The sequence below is a fragment of the Pimephales promelas genome, chromosome 15, assembly GCF_988280905.1.
Source record: "Pimephales promelas chromosome 15, fPimPro1.hap1.1, whole genome shotgun sequence".
Classification (NCBI taxonomy): domain Eukaryota; kingdom Metazoa; phylum Chordata; class Actinopteri; order Cypriniformes; family Leuciscidae; genus Pimephales; species Pimephales promelas.
In genome coordinates, this window is record NC_142783.1 from 4167076 (window position 1) to 4185942 (window position 18867).

General features: G+C 39.0%; 1 protein-coding gene across 1 annotated transcript in view; it reads left to right on the top strand.

Moving 5' to 3' along the window:
* pxdn (peroxidasin) overlaps nucleotides 1–18867 on the top strand; it is a 106589-nt gene that overhangs the window by 35000 nt on the left and 52722 nt on the right. The window contains exons 4-8 of the mRNA XM_039651074.2: nucleotides 682–753; nucleotides 4217–4288; nucleotides 9877–9948; nucleotides 11177–11346; nucleotides 17408–17525. Coding sequence (XP_039507008.2) covers nucleotides 682–753; nucleotides 4217–4288; nucleotides 9877–9948; nucleotides 11177–11346; nucleotides 17408–17525 — 504 coding nt within the window. The remainder of the gene's footprint in view (nucleotides 1–681; nucleotides 754–4216; nucleotides 4289–9876; nucleotides 9949–11176; nucleotides 11347–17407; nucleotides 17526–18867) is intronic.

Genomic DNA, 18867 nt, shown 5'->3' on the forward strand with positions numbered 1-18867 from the left:
TTTTTGCAGTGTTATAATGTTGAGAATCCAATGAATCATGTTCAATGAAAATTATTTGATGATGCAGCAATAAACTACCATACGTTAATGCATGTGTTTTTAAACTTTGCTCAATTAAAACATGATAAAAAAAAAGATCTACTAATTTAATGGAAAAAGTTGTGAAAATATCAGGAATCAGTCTGTAGTTGTTTGTTAAAATCGGTGTCATATTGGCCCAAAAATGCTATTGGTGCATCCCTCGTTTTTACTAACGACCCCAGTTTGCAGATTCTTAAACAATTAGAACAGCTCTCTTAATTCTCATAACTTAGGTTTGATCACAATTTGCACTGTTTAAAACTGTAGCTTATATATGAAAATCGTGTGTGTGTATGTATGCTGCAGCACACACTTCCTGTGGGATGGTATCATCGTCCTCAAGGTCAGTGGATCATGTGGTTTATGTGAATGATCCCTCGTTCTCAACAGCCCTCTGTCCCTAGACAGGGAAACCGCAAACATGAATTCCTGTTTCCCACAGGCCACCCCTTCTGTGTTATCAATATGCAGTCGATATGCAACCGTCTTCTGTCATTTATGTGATATGAAAAGTTTATTTTGACCTGTTTTCTTTTTTCTGTGAGTGTGTGTTTGACATTCAACCCTAACTCTTGGGATATCCCTGAATATTTCTTCCAGCTATTTGTACAAGAATGAAATCCAGGCTATGGACCGAGAAGCTTTTAAGGGGCTCGTCTCTCTAGAACAGCTGTAAGTGACCCTCTGCCCTGTCTACGTTTCCTTTCCATGTTAATTCTTGCTATAGTAACCAAAATGTTTGGCAAGGATCTGAAAGTAAAGGGTTAAAGGAATCGTTCACCCAAAATGAAAATTGTTATCTCTTATTAATAAATAAAATGTATGCTATTGTATTGCTTAAGAAGACTTGTATTGTATGGACACTGTAATGATATTTTTATGGTGAAAAACTTATAGTAATTTCACTGAAAATAACAACAGTCAAAATTGATCTTTTTGTATTCCACAAAGGAAAGAAAGTCGTTATATTTACAAAATAAGTTTTTATATTTGGCTGAACTAATCTTTTAAAGGTATGGTGAAACTTGATCCATGTTTTACACAAAGAAATTTGATAAAGCACAATGCCAAACCAGGGAGTGTAAATCCTAAAACAAAATAACATTTACTTTCAGATTTTACAGAGAACCTTCCCTTGGGAATAATAGCTAATTTTTTCTAGTATTGTTCCACTTTTATTTAGTGATATCTGCTAATATGTCAGGTTTTGATAACCTGTTAAATTAAAATTCTTAAATAAAAATTCTTATTTAATAAATAAAATTCAGCTGGCAAGCGAGATACTGATGTAAGTGTTTGGTTATGATTAATGATTATATATATATATATATATATATATATATACAGGAAAACATAAGCACACTTTACAACCACTTGAAGTATTTCTACTTCTAGTATAACTCTCCTTGACCTTTTGTTTCTGTTAATTGTTATATTCATTTCAACCCACAGCATATTAGCCTTGTAGCAAGAGCTATTTATGATCTCACAGAGTTGGATTTTGTTATCACCATGTTCATATTGTTCAAGTCTACATGAAATGAAACTAAATTGTATTTGCTTTGCTAATACACGTCTCTGGTCTTATTGTACCTGATTGAGCGTTGCACATTATTTTAAAGGTGTCATGTGATGCTTTATGTTAAGTGTAATTTATCTATTTTTGCATGTATAAGGTCTGCAAAGTTACAAAACTCATATTTCCCCACAAAAGGGATTTTTCTGTCTAACAGAGCTGCAGACATTATACTTCACCTCTGGAAAGATGAATGTGTATATTAAATGGTTCATTTATGTAGAAGGAATGTGAAATTATTTTTGAATTTGGAGCTTTCTAGACTGAGAAAAGCCAGAAAATGTATTTTTGGCTTATGTGGATGAAAGACAACAACTCCCAGAATGCACCTTAAGAGGCCACGCCTACCGGTAACAGAGCGCAGTAGTTAAACAACAAGTCTAGGCTACTAGTGAGTCTCCGTGATGAGTCTGCCTGAAAATGTGTTTCGAGATCGCCCAAAATGTCCGTGATTCGGCTTTTGCGTTCTACAGTCGCCATTCATCATGTTTACTGTGGCGAGCGGGACGAGTGAGGGCCGCGGGAGAATGGCGCGAGGCCGGTGGCGTGATCGACACCTGTGAGACGCACCAGTCTCGTATGTCTCATGGAGGAGCGGGAATTTTCTTAGCAATGTTAAAACGCACATCAACCGATCACTTGTTTAGCGTTCATGTAAACACTACATTCAGATTCTCCAATTGGACTGAATTCAGTTGGATTGAAACAAAAGGTGTGCATCTAAACAATGAATGGTGACTGCAAAAGCTGAATCCCGGACATCGACGGCCGGACATGTGCGGGAAAAAGAGGATGGTAATCGCCACTACTCAGCTTTCTCCACAGAACAAGAGCCTGCTAGCTTAGCTTCCAAAAAAGATGGCCGACACTATGTGTTCATTCTGTGAGTGAGATCCTCCCTCTATACTGACTGGAGTCTTTAGCCTCTGGACAAAAAATCCTCTGATGATACAAAATTACGCGTCACCAGAGCATTTTTTCCAGCCAAAAAAATTCTAAAAGGGGGATATGAGGGTGGTAATTCGAAAATACTACAGGTTTTCTACAAATTCAAAGCTTAAAGGATTAGTTCACTTTTGAAAAAACTTTTGCTGATAATTTACTCACCCCCATGTCATCCAAGATGTCCATGTCTTTCTTTCCTCAGTCGAAAAGAAATGTAGGTTTTTGATGAAAACATTCCAGGATTTTTCTCCATATAATGGACTTCAATGGGAACCGGATGGTTCAAGGTCCAAACGATAGTGTTAATAACAGTTTCAGATGCAGCTTCAAATGTCTTTGAACGACACCAGACGATGAATAAGGGTCTTATCATGCGAAACGATCGGTTATTTCAAAGTTTATTCCAAAAATGTAACTTTTCTAAGGACAAATGCTAGCCTTTCTCCATTCTGTGAGGCGCGTTTGTAACGTCACGTAATACGCAATTACGTTCAAAAGGTCACGGGCGACGTAGCCGGAAGTACAGAATCAAAATCGTCCGACATCGTTGTTTTTCCTTTTAATTCCTTTTTTGTAAACGGTGTTTGAGTTAGTTTTCACGTTCAACCTACGCGTTCAACTTGTAAACACTCTGACTCTGTACTTCTGGCTACGTCGCCCGTGACCTTTTGAACGTAATTACGTATTACGTGACGTTGCAAACGCGCCTCAGAGAATATAGCAAGGCTGGCATTTGTCCTTAGAAAAGTTACATTTTTGGAATAAGCTTTGAAATAACCGATCGTTTCGCATGATAAGACCCTTATTCATCGTCTGGTGTCGTTTAAAGACATTTGAAGCTGCATCTGTAACTGTTATAACTGTCGTTTGGACCTCGGTTGGACCTGGTTCCCATGGAAGTCCATTATAAGGAGAAAAATCCTGTAATGTTTTCATCAAAAACCTTAATTTCTTTTCGACTGAAGAAAGAAAGACATGGACATCTTGGATGACATGGGGGTGAGTAAATTATCAGCAAAAGTTTTTTCAAAAGTGAACTAATCCTTTAATGGTAAATCCTGAAGTATCCCTTTAACTGTTTGTGTTTACAATTGCTTTTGCAGCCTTGGAAGCTGAAGCTCGCGGTTATGGTAAGAGGCGTTACGTTTCTGACACGTGTTGAGGTGTTCGGCCAATCAGAGCACTATGGAGTTTCGGAAGGAGGGGCTTTGCAGAAATCAGAGCGTTTCAGACAGACTGGGAATAGAGGTGCTGCAATAATGTACAGTATGTGACAAATAATGTGTTTTCTGAAGATTAAAACATGTTAACCTATTCTAGTACACCCAATAAACAAAATTATGACCTTATAAAATGGCATCATATGACTCCTTTAAAGAAAATTAAATAATGCTCTCCATTCTGGAATGGTACACAATAAATTCTCAATAATAAAATCAAGTCCTGTCCTATTATTTCTATCTTGAAATATCTTGAACAAACAGGATTATGGAAGGTTCTGTGTTGACAGACATTAGGCAAAAACAATGCTGTGTAAATAACATGAAGGCAAAAATCTGTGGAAATGCATTGATAGTGTTTATGGGAAGTAAAACGTATGACTCTTTCTCACAGATACCTGCACTTCAACAACATTGAGTCATTGGAGCCTGAGTCTTTCTCTCATCTACCCAAGCTCGAGCGGCTGTGAGTTTTGCATGCATCTCAGTCCTCAAACAAAGATAAGCTTGTAGGCATCCATGTCTATGTTTTGTTTTTTTGCAATCAAAAGGAACACTTTCACCTTGTAAGGCCTGAAATGAAATATTGAAACTTTTGGGGGCATGTCCTCATAGCGTCAGCAACTAACGGAGCGTCAGTTCCTTTCTCAGGGAAACGGGGTTACATGTGTAATCCTAGATGAAACAGTAGGGTTAAGTAAACTTCCATTTTAGATATTTAAGCTAATCTAACACAATACTGGTAATAATAATAAATTAAGTAGCATGGGCGAGGCTAGCCCATTTTTAGGGGTGCTTCAGCACCCCTAAAAAGGAGCTCAGCACCCCTAAAACTTGAAGCAAGAAATGTTATTCTAAAAATTTTGTTCGTCTTTGACACGGTTAAATAATGTCCAAAACATACTCAGTAGTTTGTGGTTTAAAATGAAAGCATTAATCTTCTTCTAATGTTACTTGTACCTGCACCGCTCAACACGGTCGTCATCCAGCGCGAAACACACGCAGAGTTATGAGAATCCGGGCCGTTAGGTAGTTTTGTGAATCAACTGAGACGCTCCAGAGCTGTGTTTCACACTTCTTTCCTTTCAGTTGTTCCGATTCCGAAACCATATCGGTGAGTACTGGAGTCAGTATCCTGAATCACCATGGTACACCTATAATAAGTGTTTATTTTCGGACTGTTTTAGTCTAGCGGGTCGCCTCCGCTGTGGAGTAACGTTAGCGGAGTGGCAATCGGGAGAGACGGGAGTTTTCCCGGTGAGCCGGTAGTGTTTTGAGGCCGCGAGGGCCGGTCTGATAAAATTTATTTATTGCAAGTTCGCCATGAGCCCAAGCAAGGGGAAGAAAAAAAATGTTTTTTTTTTAATTTTATTTTTTTACATTTTCGATAACGGAGCGTATATTTGCAGTAAGTGCCTGTCTTTTTAGTAAATAGATGCATGTCACGGAGTAACTACAGTGGTGTAGGTCGTAGGCGTGAGTGAAGTTAGATGCGCTCGACCTGAGTTCGAATCTGCCTTTTGCCGAACTCTCTCTTCTCCCTTTTCCCAACACATATGAGATGTAAAATGTATAACCTAACATAAAGGGCTCTAGTGTTATATTTTGCCAACAAACTAAAATCGAATCCATGATATGGCTTTGTGCCTATAAAACAGCACAAGACTTTAATAGGCATCCATTTTTGCTGGGTGATTTAAAGAAAAGTGTGCACTTTGCTCACGCGATCAGCATGATTATATCTGGTGTTTTCTCCTAAATAAAAGCTCAAGGGTTTATTTCTTGCAAGTGTAGAAATTTGACAAAAGTATTTTAATTTTCCTATAGTGTAATGTTGACTAAAATATACTTTTGAAATATTAATTTTCACTTATATAGTACATTTATTGGCTATATGGATTTTACATCATAGGAATAATTATATAAATCATTATTACATTATTATAATAATTGTTTAGGATCCTAAAACACCATTGATAATGTAATGTAGACTGGGACTCCACTAAAAAGATGTTTGAGCCCTCTTTATTGTCCTGGTACAAATCAATGCTTTTTCTTTGTTCAACGAGTAGTTCATGGGTTGAAGCTCTTAATTTTAAACTCTCAAAGAGCACGAGATTGATGCATTTAACCTTAAAATCTACAAAATTTTCTAGCGGGGGAGCATGCCCCCGAACCCCCCTAGAGGAACAGAGTCCACCCAACATAGTTTTACAAATTTGTTAATATCTTTAAGGTTGCCTATTTTTACTGTTGGCTGGGGAACTACTGATGAAAATTAGCTATTTTAGCTAACTCGGGTACATTTTCATTGTTCTAATGTTGATTAATGTGTACACTGTCCCCCTTACAAATGCATAAATAAATAAATAAAATGAAGAGAGAGAGGGAGCGTATATGGGTGTAAAATGTGGGTGGTGGCAGTGGGGCTCATTGGGTGCTCAGCACCCCTAAAGCTCTGACCCTAGAATCGCCCCTGTTAAGTAGTAACAAAATGTTCAGAAATGTTGTGGCTTTAGATCATTTTAGTTCATCATGGTGATTGGACCAATTCAGTAGTGGAGTTTGTAAGCCAGAATCTACTGGGTGGTGAAGAAGTGAACATGGATACAATCTGCATCTGGATGGCAATTAATGAAACTAACCCTCCTGTTATTTATGCGAGTAGTTGTGAACGGCAATGTCGTCCCTGGGAAAGTGACCCCGTCGGTCCTGGTAGAAAGCAAGAATGTCCATGTGGACCTTTATTTTGCATCTATATTCCACAGAGCATATACATTACCAGTCAAAAGTTTGTGATGATTAAGAGTTTTTAAACATTTTATGAATATACTAAAAAGTAAATAAGTTCTATTTGGATATATTTAAAAATGTAATTCATTCCTGTGATGCAAAGCTACATTTTCAGCATCATTACTCCAGTCTTCGCAGTCACATGATCCTTTAGAAATCATTCTAATCTGCAGATTTGAGGTTCAAGAAACATTTCTGATTACTATCAATGTTGAAAACATATTTTTGTGGAAACCATGATACACTACCTTTCAAAAGTTACTTCAGCAGGGGTGCCATAAATTTATCAAAAGTGACAGTAAAGAAATTTACAATGTTTCAAAAGATATCTATTGTTCTTTTGAACTTTCTATTAATTAAGTAATCTTGTTTACAGTTTAGTTCTCAAAAATTGAATAAGAAAAATACTTGTAATATACTTACGCTCATGCAAAACTCACAATGACAAGGTGTGTTGGGTATTTTTAGTATATTGATATATATTATACAGAATAGAGCAGAACAGAGGAGAGGAGAACTGGTCAGAAGACACGCGCACACGGACATCCACCCACGACCAACTACATCTGCACTTTGTGCAGCAGAGACTGTTACTCGCGCATTGGTCTCACCAGCCACCGTCGATGCTGATTTAGTCGCAACACTACGAACGCTTAGGGTGCAATACCCATGGTCGATAAACGACCGAAGGATGCCTACTACTAAGGTATTATGAGTGGTTATTTGGTACTTTAGTTATTTACCATCAAAATATTCAAAAGAGCCCAGCCTCCAGTCTCTATGATATTCTGGCCTTCAGATATCCGGCCCCTCCTTAAATTTACGTCTTTACGGTTTGGTACCTCAGTTTACGGTACTACAGTTGCTCTCCATCCCAGTCCTTCTGCTATGCACAAGGCCACAACAATTGAAGTGTTTCCTCTGGGTCAATCCCCTCAGGCCTCTCATTCCTCGTCATGCTCGCTGTGGCCAGTGGAGTGTCTAGATAAGTTAGGGTTTCGTCTTGTGGCAAACCTAATTTTTCATTCGGGGCTCCAAATGACGGTGAATTATCTATTGTAGCATCAGAGAGCGAGCTTATGCCCAGTAGCACCTCATTGCAGTACACAAGATCCAGGGGTGAGTTGGATCCCAATCTAAGGGGTGGAGATGGGTAGGATTAGAGGTGGGGTTAGGGATCAGGGGCTGGAAATGGGTAGGATTAGGGGTGGGGTTAGGGATCAGGGTGCAGAGATGGGTAGGTTGAGGTATATGTAAGGTGGGAGGAGTTGGATCTGCATCCAACTCCTCCCCCTGGATTTTCTGCAGTGAGGACTATCTCCTGGACTCTGCTGGACTCCAAATCTTTGGGTGTAGTAGCTCAGTCTGAGTCCGACGCAGAGTTGGCAGCCATGCTTGCCCCGGCCAAAAGGCATCATGCTGGAGTGGAATCCCCTGCCCTGTCCCAAACATTCGTGGCTGGATTACTGATATCTTGGCTCAGAGGATGGCTAGGCTCGAAGCAAATGGCTCCTTGGGCCTTTCTTCCCGGAAGTGCATGAAGAGCTGACAAGTCGTGGAAGGCACTTTTTACTGACAGGTCCTGTTTTGCAAGCTCTTCCACCCTCACAACCCTCAACAGTGGGGCATCCAAGGGGTACACGGAGGTCTCACAGATGGACCATGCAATTGCGGTGTGTTTATGCCTGTAAAAACGCTGCCACCTGGTCTCCCTCACAAACTTTCTCACTTTGTCTCTGACAGCAAAAGCGTACAGTGCTGCTGGACAGGCTGCCTCTGCTCTACATGCCATGGCTCCATCCTGCAGCTCCATCAGGCCAAGGCACTAAAAGAGCTGCACAAGGGCATTTCTGAGCTGGGATTGATGCAGGAACTGCATTCGACTGACTTCGCCCTATGGTCACAGCTCGGGCTCTCAGCCAGGTGATGTCCTGCATGGTGGTCCAGGAACTCCATCTCTGGCTCATCCTTGCAGAAAGGAATGACGGCGACAAGGTACACTTTCTTGATGCCCCCATCTTTGGCGACACTGTCAAGGACTTTGACCAGCAGTTCTCGGCAGCCAAGAAGCAGGTGGAGGCCAATAGCATCTTGCCTAAGTGAGATTCTACAGGCCACTGAGTTCCCGCACCCCATCTGTTCATTACCAAAGGCCTCTAACTCTGGCAGCCACACCAGCTACTCCACAGTCCGAACGCACAGTCCGGGCGCAGCGTCAAGCCACCCGCAGGAAAGCAAAGCTGCATTTCCCTCAGGCGAGCACCAAGAACTTGAAGAAGGCTTCAAAGCGTCCCTGAGATGGGCGACCCAGGGATGGTGGAAGCTGCTCTTACCCAGGAGACGGTACTCCTCAACCCGTCTTGCTGGCTCAGAACAGCCACACTCAGTTATGTGATTCAGTTCACCAGGTGCCCACCCATATTCAGCTGCGTCCTTTTTACCTCGTTGGCAGGCAAAGATGCCCGGTTGTACTTGCCCTACTGAGGTTTCGGCCTTTGTTGATCGGGATGGACAACATGGCGACAGTAACCTCTACAAACTGCCAAGACTGTTTGCGCTCATGTCACAAATCACACGCCATCCTCCTTTGCAGTCAGCAGCAATTGAAGTCACTCACATCCCATGCGAACTCAATCGCGCAGGACCTACCACTGACACTTCTTTTCATGTGGTGATTCCTGGTCGGTAAGAGGGAGGAAATGAGACATTGTTTCCCTCCCACCACAACACAGAACTACCTCTGAAATGGCCGGGAATCTGTCTGGGCTCCTCAGCACAAACATATATCAAGGGGAGTGGCATATGCCAATTTCACTCACCAATTCTCGTTGGCCTTTTCTCAAAATATCAGAGGTTTTTGGGTCTCCCAAGTGCGACCTCAAATCGAGACAACGTCCTGTCCCTCCAGCAGTTAAGAAGGTTACAATAGGTACGCTACAAGTGTCAGGGACATTGTGACTGATGCATCACAATTTTATTTTTATTTTTTTTATTAGAATTAGAACTGCTTGAATTTGAGTGTTTTTTTTTTTAAATCTTTTATGATCCCCCCAAAAAAGAATTGGTCGGTTCACCTACTAAACAATTAGCACATTTTCTTAAAAAAACAAAAAAACAATTAGAGTAGATGTCAAAGTTTAAACAAATGACTTAGTTTATGGCATGTGTTGTGTTTTTCCTGTCCTGATCACAGATTATATATGACTAATTTGTGAATACACACATTTGAATCTGTGCACTTCTCATTGATATCTACTGCAGGTTTCTTCACAACAACAGAATTACTCATCTTGCATTAGGAACCTTCTCCCACCTGCAGTCCATGAAGAGACTGTGAGTATTACTCAAGCTGACTTTATTTATGGATGGGTAAAGCATCAGGTTGCTCAGAGACTGTCTCTTTATTTGGTTATCAATTAGATCTTGAAAAACTCAAAGTTGGTTGTGTTCCACTTTAGCCAAAAAAAAAACAAAAAAAAAAAACACACACACACACACACAAATATATATATATAAATCTATATCAAATATAATATCAAAATATATATCAAATGGTTTGTTTTTAAAAAATTTAGTGCAGTGTAATATATTTGTATCATTGATATCCTTTTATATTTTTTTTATAAATTTTTAAAAGAATATATATATATATATATATATATTAAATTTAAAGTTTTGTGTTGTCATTTTTATTCATTTTTTTAATGTCTATACATTTTTTACATTTTTTTATTTCAGTATATTAGTTTGTACATCAAGTTAAACTAAATAAAAATGAGAAATGCTGCCTATAACTAGATGAAAATATAATAATTTAAGTTTTGGTAGTCAATTTTGTTTCAGTTAACATTTATTTTATTACAAGTACTAAAAATGTTCCTATGGTTTTAGGCTTACGTAACTCTAGTAATAACCTTGACTTAAGGCCCGTTCACACCAGCGCATGACATTGTTCGGTTTATTCTAAGCACATGCTGCAGTTTTTATTGTTCATTAGCCAGGAAATCTTTTGGAAAGGGATTCCAACAATATCATTATAGTTGTGGTGTGAGAACTATTTTTAGAACTACATCTTTATTGTTATACTGTAGTTATTGTCCTTGGTGTGAACGGGCCTTTAGTGTCAAAACTTGAGATGAGGACGTTAAAAAGTCATTTTTAAATGTTTGTTAACAGAAAGTTCTTTATAATTTTAGGGGTTTAAATGTTTTGATGAACTTAAAATCAGTGCAAATTTAGCTGATTTTGGAATTGGTGTTCTAAAAAACCTTTTATAAACTGATATATAGAGTAAAACTTGTTCTGCAAATCCAGGGTTAACATTTGAGGTACACTTACTGCAGGATTTACAAAAGTGTATTGAGTCTTACATTTGAATCTTGTAAGACTTTTCACAGAATGAGGGTTACCATCTAGAATCAAACACACCAATTTAGCTTCTGATTTATCAATGTTGTTTTACGCTTTGCTACACGTGTAAATTTATGCTGCACAAAAAATGTAAACTGTTTTATTTTAACCAAAGAATTGTATTTACATTTTGTGTTTGTGGGTGTTTTAGGCGCCTGGACTCAAACACGCTGCACTGTGACTGTGAACTGCTGTGGTTGGCCGATCTGTTGAAGCAGTACGCAGAGTCTGGTAACGCTCAAGCCGCAGCTACTTGCGACTATCCAAGCCGTTTGCAGGGACGCTCGGTCGCCACTCTCACTGCAGTGGAGCTCAACTGTGGTGAGGCCATTCACGCACATAAACACACTTCACAAGCATGTTCTGCTCAAATCAAAATGATCAACAGGCAGTAAACTGTGTCAATATTTACAGCATCTGCCCCCATTCGCCACATCCACATTATTCTACTCCATGGGACACACTGCATGTCTTTGAACATGTTAGTCATCAGACTAAATAACAGATGCTGCTCTGGTTTTGTGAGTTGGATTATGGAGTGATTTCCCAGATGTATCAGCCACCTCCTCGTCAAATGTTTGAGGGAGTGAAGGGTCAAGCGTAACTTTTCAGTTCAACCATCTGTGAAACAAATACTGCTCATCTCTACCGGGCTTTTGTGAGATCAAAATTGTCGGCCGGGAAAAAGACAGATTTCATGGCCAGAGTGGATTTGACTCTTTTTCGCAAATAAAATAATAAAATGCTCATTTGGTGTTTTCTCAGAGCAGAGTTTCTCTCTAACACAAGTACTTGTCTCCCATTTAAGAGCTCTGGGATTCTTAAAGGATTTGTTCACTTTTGAAAAAACTTTTGCTGATAATTTGCTCACCCCCATGTCATCCATGTCATCCAGCTTCAAATGTCTTTAAACGACACCAGACGATGAATAAGGGTCTTATCATGCGAAACGATCGGTTATTTCAAAACTTATTCCAAAAATGTAACTTTTCTAAGGACAAATGCTAGCCTTGCTATATTCTCTGAGGCGCGTTTGCAATGTCACGTAATACGTAATTACGTTCAAAAGGTCACGGGCGACGTAGCCGGAAGTACAGAATCAAAATCGTCCGACATCGTTGTTTTTCCTTTTAATTCCTTTTTTTGTAAACGGTGTTTGAGCTAGTTTGCACGTTCAACCTATGCGTTCAACTTGTAAACACTGACTCTGTACTTTCGGCTACGTCGCCCGTGACCTTTTGAACGTAATTACGTATTACGTGACGTTGCAAACGCGCCTCACAGAATAGAGCAAGGCTAGCATTTGTCCTTAGAAAAGTTACATTTTTGGAATAAGCTTTAAAATAACCGATCGTTTCGCATGATAAGACCCTTATTCATCGTCTGGTGTCGTTTAAAGACATTTGAAGCTGCATCTGAAACAGTTATTAACTGTCTTTTGGACCTTGAACCATCCGGTTCCCATTGAAGTCCATTATATGGAGAAAAATCCTGGAATGTTTTCATCAAAAACCTAAATTTATTTTCGACTGAGGAAAGAAAGACATGGACATCTTGGATGACATGGGGGTGAGTAAATTATCAGCAAAAGTTTTTTCAAAAGTGAACTAATAAGCTTTATGCTTAACCTCTCTACTAGAAGATAGGAGACTCCATGCTTTGAGCCTTGTGCAATTTTACACAGATACATTGAGCAGACACAGGCTGTGTGTTCTTCTCACCAGCTTTTTGAATGCTAACCTGATCCATGGGAAGCCAATGTATAAACATTGTCTTTTGCATGTTTATATAGTGTTTATATAGGCTATCTCTATAGTAAATAAGTGTAAAGGGTTGGCTCTTGGCAGGGGTGCTGGGCATTGTTTAGAGGGATGTTTTCAGAGGATATCCGACTGGATGTCACGGTTAGGGTTAGTCAGTTGCCGCTTACTCCAGGGGTTTTAAAGAGTTATGGCGGTGCTGGTCCCTTGCGTTTAGTTCAGAAGACTTTGTAGGGCGTGAGTATATGTCCCACAGTCGTATTGTACCAAGTGAACGTACTGGGCAACGTTGAGTTATGCATATAACTAGTTCCCAGAAGGGGGGCAACGAGGTACAACACTTCTGAGCCCAGCGCAGTCGGAGGTTCGATGAAGAGCTGGCCTAAATGAGGGAAATGACGAAGGGCCGCCCAAGGCGGCATCCATCATTGGCCTTTCTGGCGTGAATAAAGGTGTCTTCAGTGAATTGTGTGAAAGTCACCTTGTATCCCTCATTCTGGGAACAGTAGTTATATGCATATCTTGTTCATAAATTATATGCTAAATCACAGTTTTTACTTCCTAAGACCATACAATTTACATTATTGTACTGTAAAATTACATATAATGTGATGTTAAACCATTTGCTTCTAGGTTTCTGTTATATTAAGGTGAATTACTGTTGACCAATTAACGGGTGTTTACTGTAGCATTTTCTTTCTGTAAATTAATTCATTACTGTGCTTAGAAACTAAAGCCTCTTATCATTTCAAGAAGTCAAACTACTCTCAAATTACCTTTTTGAAAAAAAATTAGTTAACTACACTGCATTTTACATCTTGAAAAAAACCCTGATAAAAATGTATCTCTTATAATAATGATCTTAAGATGGAGACTTACTTGAGGTCAAATGCTTTGAGATGGAGCAGCTAAAGGGGTTAGTCATGAAATCTGAGGGATACTTTTCCCCCAAAAATGGCATCGTTGCTCGTTATTTGCTCAAAACAACATGATTTTCTTTCTTTCGTTGTACATTTAAAGCAGATGTTTTGTAAAGTGTCCAGGCTGTTCTTTTCCATATAACAACAATGTCTGATCTCTCCTATACTTACTCTTTTAGTTACAAATCTTATGTTCAATGAAATCAAATAATTAGTATAATAAATATTACATAAAAACTCAATTTAAAACTGTAGGAGGAGTTTGTTAAAGTACGAGGCCTGAAAATGGCAAAAACTGCACAATAATCTGAGAGGAAGTTCAAAATGACTGACTTCCTGTTGCGTTTAGGGATACGCTCCAGGAGACGTTTTTGTTGGTATTGGGGCATTACACGTATGTACTGAATTCCGTACACATACGTGAACCGTAGCGGGAGGGACACTCCGTTGAACCTTTATAGATGGCGCTAACGAGCCATTTTTCCCCGTCCAATTCTGAAACGCATATCAGATGTAAATTTTTGCCAGTTCTGACGCGTTTGCAAATTTTTGTGAGTTTTCATGTATGTTTAGGCCCTCAAAAAATAGATGCTCGGTGCTTGGGCCCTAATAAATAAACTAATATATAATATCATTTTGACTTGACTCCAAGCTATGTCTCTACCATTGTCATGTCTCCATCTTTAGTCTGGAATTGCGTGGTCTCTTCTGGGACCTCTGAGGTTTCCCACCGTATAGCCACAAACCACTGCGGCTGTTGTGCTCGATAGACTTGCTTAGGCTTGCTACAGTAATCAGCCCCCCACAAACGCCCCTATAGGCTCTGTAGAAGAATGGGATTAACACAGTATGGCTTTTCCACCCCCCTATACATAAAACACAGCCCACATATGCCTGAGGCACCTGTCAAAACAGCCAGACAGTTTCTCTGAGGAAATGCCGCACTGCCACACTGCACAACTCAAAAAGAGAAAGCAAGTCATCATGAATCCAGTATATCACAAATGCTTTGAAAAGGGGTTAGTCGTGAAATCTGAGGGATACTTCACCCCCAAAATGTCATCGTTTGCTCGTTATTTGCTCAAAACCACAGGATTTTCTTTCTTTCGTTGTACATTTAAAGCAGATGTTTTGTAAAGTGTCCAGGCTGCTTTTTTCCATATAACAAAAATGAATGTGCGTGTGAGCCGTCAAGCTCCAAAGGACCATCAGTTACCAGAGCCGCCACTGTGTTACTCCTTAATAAAAGGATACAAGGGGACCGTTAGAAGCTAAATAGTTTTATTTATTAGAATACAGAAAGGACACCATGTTTTAAATATTTCTGCTTCAAATGTATTTAATAATGTTATTATGTAACTATAAGCATACTTTAAACGGTATATAGACTATGGTACTATTTTAACGATCCGAAACGCAAGTGTCAAGCGCGAAGCGCAAGTAACTTTGTGGGCGGGTCTCGCTGTTGCTATTTTACCGGCGGGATAAATGACTCTTGCGCCCGACGCAAGTTTAAAAGGGGTTGGTCTAAAATAGCTTCATTATTCATTGGTGTGGTTTGGGCGTAACGTGAAATAAACCAATCAGAGCATCATCCAACATACCCTTTAAGAGCAGGTGCGCATGTTATATGACGGATTGTTATAAGAGCGCGGCAGGAGCGTTCAGGACCGACGTTCTTGTCAGGGCAGTGAAAGACAGAGAAGTAGAGCCCGACCGATAAAGGATTTTAAAGGCCGATACGATACAAATATTTTTTGGTTTTAAAATCCGATATGCCGATATATCGGCCGATATTTTTTTATTATTTTTTTTTATTATTACATTAACAGATTTCCCTAACATTCGTTATTTGTAGTTATTTATGAGTTTTAACCAAAATAATATGATAATGCATTTTAAAAAGAAACTTTCTAAAAGTTTCTTTTATTGTCACAACAGAACAGACTGATGATAGTGGCATTAGCTAGCTTTATGGTTAGCTAGTCTATGATGAACCATAATTTAGCAATGGATTACGTCATACTGCAAATTGTAAAACATACATTTTCAATATAACTGGCCAAGGAAACTTCCGCCGGCCACAAATTTTGTCATGCTTATTTGAGTTAAGAGAACTGATGGATGTTCTTTTAATTGTTATTCAAGCAATGTATGTGTCGTGACCAACTCAACGAGTGTTGCCAACAGGAACGGTCCACCCTCTGGTGGACAAACTACACAACACTCATGACATGGTTCATTTATCGGCCATTATAACTGCCGATACCGATAGTTTGGAAAATGAATAATATCGGCCGATAATATCGGCCTGCCGATATATCCGTCTGGCTCTACAGAGAAGTAACGTTATATGGGGATGGGAGATTTTTATTTCTTGACGGACAAACTTAATTTGTCAGATGTCCTTATATACTGTTCATATGTGTCTTGCCACTATTTGGCAAACAGGTCTGATCAGGTCATTACTAAAATTAGCCTGAAAATTTTGAAAAGCTAGATTTATGCCTACATTTTTTTTACATCTTCATGGACACCACAGTGATTTCCCTCATGTGTTAATATTTTTCCTTGTTATGATGTATGATTTGCAAAAATAAAAACTGCTGCATCTGTGTTGATGAGAGAATCAAAGTGTATGCACATTGTGCACCCGCTACATTATGGTCAGGCATGCGCGCTTAAAGTAGCATTATGAACAACGCGCAACTGACTTTAGACCAGTGTATTATTGCGAAATGTTATTTACAAATAAAAATAAATGTTAATAAATTCTGATGTCAAAGCTTAATTTTAGCATCATAAATATATAGCATCATTACTTTTATTAATAATTTTAATATGCTGCTTTGATTCTTTAAAACATTTCTGATTATTATCAATGGTGAAAACCGTGTGAAACCGATCATGTTTGAAACATACTTGAAACATAATAACCAGGAAAAAAATGGTTTGAGTTTGAGTTGGAATAGTTTGCAAGAGCTCGATTATATCAGTGCAAGTGACTCGTGAGTAGATTCGAGTGATGTAAAAAGTCTCAAAAAACCTCTCTACTCCTATTTAGACACTTGTTAGCAAAGACAAGTAAAAGCTTTGAAAAGTAGGGGTATTATTGGTGTATTTTATCTTGTGGAATAAATCGTAAAACAAATCTGGAACTTGTTCACCACAGAACCTATTTCATGCATTTGAGCATAAACCCATTGACTTCAGGATGGTGGAACAGGAACTTGTTTCCAGTTTTTTTTTGTTTTGTTTTTGCAAAAACTCATCATCCCTTAAGCACTAAATAGAAATCTGTGCCATTTTTTTTGTCAGAATAATATGCAAGTATTTTGTGCACAGTGTACATTTGGTTTCACCAGTAGAAACAGTCTAATGGTTCTGTCAGACTGTTCAGGAATATATTTTGCCATGAGCACAGTGGTGTTGGTTGGTTTGGGGTTTGGCATGTGGCCGTTGCGACCATAGACACAATCACCGCGTGCCTGGCCGTCAACCAACACGGGCAGCCAAGCCAGAGGAGAGGAAGTGAGGCAAGAGGGAAATGTCAAACACATTGCCACTACAAACAGACCTTCAGTGCTGTAATTCCAATAGCTTTTACAGACCGAATTAAATCCATTTGACTTCTCCTCTGCTTTGTCCTTTCTGGGACACTCATGTTCGGTTTGATCTCAATGTGTCTCTCTTGTGGAGCAGAGGTTCCTCGGATCACATCTCAGCCACAGGATGTGGACGTAACCTCTGGGAACACTGTGTACTTCACATGCAGGGCAGAGGGCAACCCCAAACCTCAGATCATCTGGCTCAGAAACAAGTAAGCTTCCACACTGAATGTACGTGCTTAAAGGGATACTCCACCCAAAAATGAAAAGTCTGTCATCATGTACTCACCCTCAAGTTGTTGCAAACCTGCATGAGTTTCTTTCTTCTGCTGAACACAAAGGAAGATATTTTGAAGAACGATTGGAACCAGACGGTTGTTTGGCACCATTGACTTCCATAGTAGAAAATAAATACTATGGAAGTCAATGGTGCCAAAGTACCAATCGTTCTTCAAAATATCTTCCTTTGTGTTCAGCAGAAGAAAGAAACTCATGCAGGTTTACAACAACTTGAGGGTGAGTAAATGATGACTGACTTTTCATTTTTGGGGGGAGTATCCCTTTAAGGGCTAAAGTTCACCCCCCAAAAAAATACAATTCTTTATACATTTCTCAAAGCAGAAATGACATTTTTTTTCTTTCATGAAACACAGAATAAGTATTACAGTATGCCTATTTCCATAATGCGGCTGTCTGAAAATGACAATAAGCACCAAGTCCATGTAATATAGTATTTCAATCATGATGAATATTTAAATAGATTAAATAGATTAAAGGATTAGTTCACTTTTCAAAAAACTTTTGCTGATAATTTACTCACCCCCATGTCATCCAAGATGTCCATGTCTTTCTTTCTTCAGTCGAAAAGAAATTAAGGTTTTTGATGAAAACATTCCAGCATTTTTCTCCATATAATGGACTTCAATGGGGTCCAAACAGTTCAAGGTCCAAAAGACACTTTCAGTACAAACTGCAAACTGCTCAAAGGGCTTTTTAACGATTCCAGACGACGAATAAGGGTCTTATCAAGCGAAAAGATCGGCCATTTAAAAAAATAAATAAAATAAAGTTAAAGTTGTATAAGCTCAAACGGTCGCCTTGCTTCCTACTGCGATGCACGTTTGTGACTCTCCTGTTCGAAATCTTTTTCCGAATCAATCCGTTCGTTACGTTTGTTGAATGAACTAAATGACTCAGAAAAAGATTCGTTCATTTTGATGAACGGGTTCGAACAGGAGAATTTTTTTTTTTTTTAATGAGCGACCATTTTTTTTTAATGAGTGATCGTTTCACTTGATAAGACCCTTATTCATCGTCTGGAATCGTTTAAAGCCCTTTGAACAGTTTGCATTAAAACTGTCTTTTGGACCTTGAACCATTTGGTTCCCATTGAAGTCCATTATATGGAGAAAAATCCTGGAATGTTTTCACCAAAAACCTTAATTTCTTTTCAACTGAACAAAGAAAGACATGGACATCTTGGATGACATGGGGGTGAGTAAATTATCAGCAAAAGTTTTTTTAAGTGAACTAATCTTTCAAATTTGAAGTTTG